The 7,705-nt window shown below is 41.6% G+C and overlaps 2 protein-coding genes and 1 long non-coding RNA gene across 6 annotated transcripts in view; 1 reads left to right on the forward strand and 2 right to left on the reverse strand.

The window, feature by feature from the left end:
• Nucleotides 1–96, reverse strand: part of LOC108166441 (uncharacterized) — a 6,674-nt gene extending 6,578 nt beyond the window's left edge. The window contains exon 1 of the long non-coding RNA XR_001776797.1: nucleotides 52–96. This is a non-coding gene — a long non-coding RNA (uncharacterized LOC108166441). The remainder of the gene's footprint in view (nucleotides 1–51) is intronic.
• ptpn11b (protein tyrosine phosphatase non-receptor type 11b) overlaps nucleotides 1–7,705 on the forward strand; it is a 90,559-nt gene that overhangs the window by 58,425 nt on the left and 24,429 nt on the right. Inside the window, exon 16 of one of the 2 annotated variants that reach the window (XM_008413160.2) lies at nucleotides 111–3,103. The exons of the other annotated variant lie outside the window; for it this stretch is intronic. The gene's annotated coding sequence lies outside the window, so the exon portion shown is untranslated. Of the gene's footprint in view, nucleotides 1–110; nucleotides 3,104–7,705 lie in introns of those variants that run through there. 2 annotated transcript variants of the gene reach the window in all.
• Nucleotides 3,670–7,705, reverse strand: part of rnf223 (ring finger protein 223) — a 7,522-nt gene continuing 3,486 nt past the window's right edge. For all 3 annotated transcript variants that reach the window (XM_008413157.2, XM_008413158.2, XM_008413159.1), the window contains one exon: nucleotides 3,670–4,992. In XM_008413157.2, coding sequence (XP_008411379.1) covers nucleotides 4,189–4,908 — 720 coding nt within the window. In that variant the 5' untranslated portion in view covers nucleotides 4,909–4,992 and the 3' untranslated portion in view covers nucleotides 3,670–4,188. The remainder of the gene's footprint in view (nucleotides 4,993–7,705) is intronic.

Below are 7,705 nucleotides of genomic sequence, written 5' to 3' on the forward strand. Positions count from 1 at the left end.
CCTCCGTCCTCTCACCAGTTGCTTGGTGGCGGTTAGCCTCCGTCCTCTCACCAGTTGCTTGGTGGCGGTTAGCCTCCGTCCTCTCACCAGTTGCTCTCATCTCTTTGCAGCTTCAGCAGCGGTGTTGCTGGCCAGAGTCTGTAAAAATCCCTTTTCGGGCTGACAGGAAGTGATGCGTTAACAGACCCCGGCCTCGGCCTGAAGGCGGCAAGCCGACTCCTCTCCTGCTGCCATGCTGCTGACCTCTGACCCTGTGACCAGAGGACCCTAAACTCTGTCCCGTCAGAACCAGCTCCAGTGCCTTGTGACAGGACGTGTCTGTAGCCCCTCCTCCACCTGTTTCTCCTCGTTTTTTTCTTCCTCATCCCTTCCAAGTCGAAGCTAACCCGCTAAGCTGTGTTTGCTGGATGCGACATCAGGCGGCGGGTCTGACCCGACGCGGCTCTGTGGGATCTGAGCCAAGGTCAGAGCCCAGCTGTTCTTCCAGCCATTTGAACTTTAAACCTTGCACTGTTTTCGTGAGGCGAGCTGCGGGGTTTACTAACGTGGCCGCTGAGTGACGGAAGGGTYCCAAGGCTCAGGAAGGGCACCAAGCCCCACCCTTCTTATMGATGTAGACTGTGGTGTGTATGTGAAGTATGTGGGAGGAGGACGATGTGCTGYGATCCGCTGCTGGAAGCACTGGTTCTGTTCCTGAGCACAGAGAGACGACTTCAGGAACATCTCTGTCTCGTCTTCATGTCGGAGCAGGTATTCCTGCAAATTATCGCCRTGTTTGCTCTTCCCTTCATTGCGTTACTGTTTAATTGTGTGTGACAATGATTTAAAGGTCATGTATAAACTTTACTTTAGGGTCTTTCTAAAAGCAGAGCTTCAGTTCACATGTTTCCTGACATAAATGGTGAATGGTGAATGGACATTATAAGCCACACCGTCCTCTGATGGCTCAGCGTCTGTCAGGATGGGATTGACAAAAGGAGACGAGGAAACGGGCCGATCGCAGTGGCCCAGATGGTCATCTGCCTGAGATTAAAGAATAGATTTGTCTCTGAAAAGTAATTTAGAAGACGACTGTAATCCAGGTCTGATGCCAGCCGGGCGAGTAAAGCGATGTCATTTACTGGGATAAGTAGAGTGGTGCCGTAGAGCAACGAGCCCTCTGCTCTTTCCCGCAGATTGTTGGATATTTTTATCCTCCTGAATCCAAAATAACCCGGTCTGGTTCAAGGTGAGAGTAAAGTCCTCATTTTCTTCAAGCTCCACATTTTCTCATGTTTCAACCAAAAACATCACAGAGTTTTATTTGGACTTAGCAGCATGAAGGAAAATCATTCATGGTTTAAAAGTGTTTAAAAGAGGAAAAATCTGAAAAGTGTGGTGTGCACTTGTATGAACCCACTTYACCCTGACACCCCTAAATAAAATTCCGTTTCTCTCAGAAGTTGGATTCAGTCTGCTGGCGATGACTGCATCATTTCTCTCTGTGTTGCTCATTTGCATAAGCAAACGTTGAACATTATAACATTTTCAGCCTTAACTGGTTTAGCTCATCCGTTTCAAATCTTCAAGCAAATAAATTTCACACATTAACGACTTTCACAGACAAATGAGGTTTCATGAAAATGTAACTTACAGTTCCTGGATGAACCATTAGGTCTGAGAAAACGATGAGCTTTCAGTAAAAAAAAATCAGTGGATCATTACAAAATGTAACAAAGTCGTCAAAGTTTGTCATTTTTAGTGAATACCTACAGGTTTTTTGTCCAAAGCGTTAGTATTTGGGTTTGATGGCGTCTTTAGAGGCCTGGTGTTTGTTGTCGTTGCCCAGTAGCTTCAGTGGAACAACTTTTWAAAATTTCTCTTAATGTCTTTAGGTTTGATTTTGCAACTCTGCTCACTAGTTTCATGTTGTTGTGTTTTTATTATTATATCAAATTATTAATGTTCTTGATGACTACTGCAGGCCAGACATTTCAGAATCGTATTTGTGAAAAGAAAAATTAATAGAAATGTCCTTAAAGTTTGAAGGAGTATGAATTATTTGTTAGTTAAGTGTTGGGATGCACCAGTCTGCCCCAGGCCTCTTAGTGCCCCTCTCCCAGTTGCCCCAGCTCAGGGTTTGATCCCAGGGATTAAATCCTTCATGTCAGGATCGTCATGAAAATATCCAACGTTTGGAAAAGTTTTCACCCTTCTGACCTCAGATCCAAGGAGTTTAACACAAACTGAACTTCTGTCCAGCTGATTGGCTCAAACACAGAGACGTGTCAGAGCGTGATTCATGGTGGAAATAATACTTTCAGCACTGCACTGAAATGATTATGATGTAGAAAAGTTTGAATTTAACTCCAGCAGCCATTTTGTTTCCCTCGTCTTAAAGTTTGAAGGTTTTTCATAATCTAACTACTGAAATGCTGTTTAATGAAGGATTTGTGGTTAATAGCTCTGGTACAGTGATTGGAAGCTTCCTCTGCTCTGCACTGCCTGTTTCAAATTCTGCACTGATCCATGTTCATTATAATGTCAACATCAAGATGTTTCAATGTGTTTCTCTTCCTGTGCAACCAGGAGAGGGAATCTGTTTCCTGTTTTGTTTGCTGTGAGGACCTTTGCTCTGTTTCTCTGCGTTGGTGACCTCACATTGTGTCTGATTTGGTGAAACTTTAGTACTTGAAAGTGTGAACTGGTTTTTCTCAGGCTGTGTGGAAATCCATCAGACGTGTTTTTGTTTGTGCACTATGCTGATGATGTGTTTTCCTTCASACTTGTTTTCTTTGAGTCATCCTTGGATTTCTGTGTCGTATGGAGTTTTTATTTTTCTCACCATGTTTTGATGAGTGAATTCAGTCAGAATCGGTGGAGGACTGCAGTCGTGACGCCGAGTTTTACTTCAGCTGGTCCTCTGACATTTTACTTGAACTTGATGTGATTTTTGTTGGATTCCCTGACGTTGTCCTCCATGTTTCCTGTTCATCTTGCACTGGCTCCGCCCACACGCCTTTTTGGGAGTTTTGGCTTCAACTGCTGACGTGAGGAGCTGCCGGAAACTGCCTCTTTATGGTTTAATATCATATACAATAAAACACTTTATGATGCCACAGTATGCCRAGTCATGTGCATTTGTTTCTTGTGTTTGCTGTACATGTCTGCTGTTTTATTAATATGGTTTAAATATTCCACAGATTCAAAGTGTCCATGTGGGTTAGAAATGTGACACTAAAACAAGTACAGAGAAATGAATCTTCAGGAGAATCTTCTGAAGATTTGAGGAGAAAATAAGAGTAAGCATATTCATCTGTAATTTGAACTTGCTGTTTCAAAGTGTTGCCACGTTTGCATTTCTCCAAGTTTAATGTTTAACTGTTTCCCAGCAGTCCAAATGGGTTTTAAGGAAGTTCTGCATTTCTAAATAAAACCTCTGAGTCTTATCAACTATGTTTAATATCTGTGCAAACTGGAAAATCCCAGAATTCAGGTTTTCCTCCTCCAGCTTCCTGGCAAAGATTTACTCTGAGGTCAAAGGTTGATGGAAGAGGAAGTCTGATCATTTTTTCATAGTTATAAAGTCAGGTGATTTATTTACTTTTTTATTTTTTATTTATTTTTATTTTTAYAAAATATCACTTTAAACATATTTTTTCCATTTTGAAACAGTGGACACAGACAAGCTTAATACTTCACTTTTAATTGTAGTTCTGTAAACAAAGATGTATCAAAAGTCACAATCAGTCACATTATACACATTTGTCATTGGCGCATGTGGATCCCGTCCAACAAAGTTCACATTTCCACACCGGCTCAGTAAATGTGCTGAGCTGTTTGGCCTGGACTTCAGGATTCTACGTCAGTCGGCACCAAACGTTCTGCTCCAAACAGAACCGGTCAGATGTTCTTATCTCAGAATACAAGCTCGGGTCAAAGTGCAAATGTGTCAAAGTTTTTTCTACTCCTTGACTTCTRCTTGTGGCGAAGTAGCCATTTTAAAACAGAAAYGTTGACAGAAATGGAGCTGTAAAGTCTGAGTGAATCATTGAAAAGCCCTTCATTCATCACTGCAGGGTAACCAGGTCCGGTTCCAGCTACAGCATCAGAGGCAGCAGACACGCTGCTAGCCCATCACACGAAATACCCAGAATGCAACTCTTCAATTGAAAATGTCTCGTGGTGAAGTCCTGTAAGTTGAGCTGCTCATCCTTTCAGGCTGAACCTGCTGATCGACTGGTCAATGGTGGTGGTGGTTACCGTGGTGCTGATGTGGGGTCCGTTTCTCATGCAGCGCATGTTTCCGGTGGTGAACACACACTGCAGAGGCCACAGCACCACTATGACCAGCAGCACCATGAGCACCACGAACAGCACCATCCTCTTCCAGTCTGCCAGTCGGCCCATCAGACCCAAGCTCCGGCGCCTGGTCTGGACCGGAGCATCCACTGACTTACTGGCCCCGATGTCGATGCAGATGCAGAAGGCCGTGGGGCTGTCAGGCGCTCCGGAGAGGGCGTCCTGTCTGGAGGTCTTGTAGCACAGCTTCTCCCCCTCCAGCCACACAGGCTCCTCCTGCTGCTGGTGGCTGGGCAGTTTGCAGAGGACCTCCCGGCTGGTGGCCAGGGCGGGGGGCCCGTCCTCCGGCAGCATAGTTGGATGGCGGCAGAACGGGCAAGAGAGGCGTGTGCTGCCAGCACCCTCGTCTTGATCGGTCAGGGAGATGGCCATGAGGCGGGACAGGCACTCCAGGCAAAAGGTGTGTGTGCACTCCAGCAGCTTGGGTGTTTTGAAGACGTTGTCATAGCTGTTGTAGCAGATGGAGCACTCCGGCTGGCTAGCCACCGATATCTTCTTCTGAAGCTCATCTGGAACTTCCTGCCCAGGAATCTGCATGTGCCAGATCTGTGGAGTGTTTTCTCCCATCTTACAAGATGTAAGGATTCCTCTCTTTGTCAAAGTCGCCTCTTTGACACTTTGGTCTTTATCACTCTGTGAATTCTGGGTTATCTACAGAGAATGAATAAAGAGGAGAGATTTGTTATAATGTAAAATCTGTGTTTCATCCAACTCTTACAATAATCCTAACAAGTCAACCAAAGCAGATTTTATGCAAGTTACAGCTGTTGGAACCGTGAGCTATTTTTACCTTCCCTCGCACACAGATACTACGAAACTGATTGGATTTTGCTCTTCAAGTTCAGCAATTCAGTCAGGATGAGGCGAATCGGGTCAAACATGATGAATAATGTCAATTTACTCAGTCATCAGGCAAAAACAAACAGTAAAAACAGCAAATAGGAGAACATGTCAGTCAACATTTGCTATGAGGGCATCTGCTCAGGTACAGCATAGGTTTTAACTAGGACACAGGGTCAATCATGGAAGAGTTTCAGCCATAAAAACATTTTAACCTGGAATAGAAAAGATAAAAAAGACTTTTGATTCAACCTTAAATCAAAGAACTTATAAATATGTTGTGTGACTAAACTTCTTTCAGAGCTAACTGTTGTGTTGAGGGTAAAATGTTAAACTGTTAAACATGAGGACAAAACAAACTAAACAGAAAACAACTCAGTTGGATGTAAAAAATGCTGATTATTCTGTCAAATATTAAAAATGCTAATCCTCAATGTTCTAAACTGTGCAAAGAGTTCAGCTGTCAACTTGGTCAGGTCTAGAAATGTTTTTCATTCTGTGTTGCTTTCATTCAATATATTCAACATATTCAGATTTCCATTCAACGTGTTCAAGATCCAGTCCAAATATTTAATATAATACTGCTACTAATAATAATAATAATAATTAATAATGTATTTTATTTGACAGCACCTTTCAAAACACCCAAGGACACTTTACAAAATTAAAAACACAAATTAAACAGTAAAGAATGGCTAAAAGACACAAAACCACAAAATAACTAGACAAAATAACTCATCTGACTTGAACAGATGAGTTTTGAGTTGTGCTTTGAAGGTGAGAAGAGAGTCAGTGTTACGGATGTCAGGGGGAAGAGCGTTCCAGTAAGAGAAGGCTCTTCTCTCCATGGTTCTGAGACATGGTTGATCAGACAAGAGGCACTGAGGTGGATGGAAGAAGAAGAAYGAAGGGAACATGAACGGGTGGTGATGTGCAGAAGGTCAGACCGATAAGGACTGGCCAGGTTGTGAACATCTTTGAATGTAAACAACTGGATTTTAAATTGATTTCTGACAAAAACAGGAAGTCAGTGAAGTTGTTGTAAAATTGGAGTGATGTGGTCAAATGAGGCCATTTTGGTAATAATAGGAGCAGCAGAGATTTGAACCAGTTGAAGTTTATGGATTGACCAACCAGGAGGGAATTACAGTAATCAATGGGAGAAATGGACTCGAGTAGAAGCAGAGGGCAGGGAGAGGGATGGACGAAGTTGGTTAATATTACGGAAGTGGAAGTGAGCAGACCGGATAATAATATTAATATGAGAGTGAAAAGAGACAGTACTGTTAAGAATGACACCCAGACTGTTAACTTGAGGGGTTGGAGAGACCAGAGAACTGTCAATTGTGAGGGAAACGTTGCTGACTTTAGATAGTGTAGATTTRGTGCCAATGAGTAAAATCACTGTTTAATTTGGGGACGTTTGATGCAAACCAGGATTTTATTTAGTCTAAACAGGAAGTGAGGGAGGGAAGAATTAAAGAGTGGATAAAAAGAGCTGGGTGTCATTGGTACAACAGAGCAGTGAATGTTTAATTTACGGAAGATATTGGCAAGGGGGAGAATAGATGATGAAAAGGTCCAAAGGAACTGTTCTAGGTCCAAGGTTTAGTTAGTTTAGTTTAGTTTAGTTTAGTTTAGTTTAGTTTAGTTTAGTTTAGTTTAGTTTAGTTTAGTTTAGTTTGGATCCATGTTTAGCTGCATTAATGCTGCTGCTGATAGTGATCCATATTACATCATTGCATCAATAAAAAACTTTTTAGAAATAAAATAAAAACACATGGAAGTCAACGTGGCAGCATACATGTAATTCCAGGTTAAACACATAATTAACTGGTGTAATTATTAGTCAACAACCTGGACTTACATTGTTTACAATTTACTAAAATATTATTTTAAAATTCTTACTGTCATTTGGCATTATACTACAGAACAACAGTTCTTTTCTGTAAACTGCATCTCTTTTTAATAGCATGCCTAGTAAAATAAGTTTTATTTTGACTAAATGATATATTTTGAAATAAAATCACAGATGTTCTAGTATAAACAATATTTCTGAAAGACACAAGTGGTGAGTCATTTAATCTATATTTGACAGAAAGTCAACATGCATTTTTCTGACACTAGAGCAGTGAAGTAGAATCTGATCTTTTCTGTTTTGGATCATTTGAAGACTATTAATATTCTGTTAGTCCACTAAACCAGACCATAAGCAGGGAATTCACATGAGACAGAATTAAGGCTTTCGTTATGTTTCTCACAGCATCTGAAGTACTTCATCTGCTGCAGCATCTGTGAATAATTTGTTTTCCCTATGAAAAACAATGGTGGCAGATTGACTGGCTTCAGTTTGACACAGGCACCAGCAGAGGGCGCTGGTTACACCGTCATACACAGTTCATGAACCTTTTCATGCTACATCCACAAACTTTCACGTATTTTATTAGGATTTTATATTTTCGACCAACAGAAAATTGTGTCTAAAATATAGACACATCATTATGAAGTGGAAGAAAAATGATAT

Source organism: Poecilia reticulata, linkage group LG7 (genome assembly GCF_000633615.1).
Source record: "Poecilia reticulata strain Guanapo linkage group LG7, Guppy_female_1.0+MT, whole genome shotgun sequence".
Lineage (NCBI taxonomy): Eukaryota > Metazoa > Chordata > Actinopteri > Cyprinodontiformes > Poeciliidae > Poecilia > Poecilia reticulata.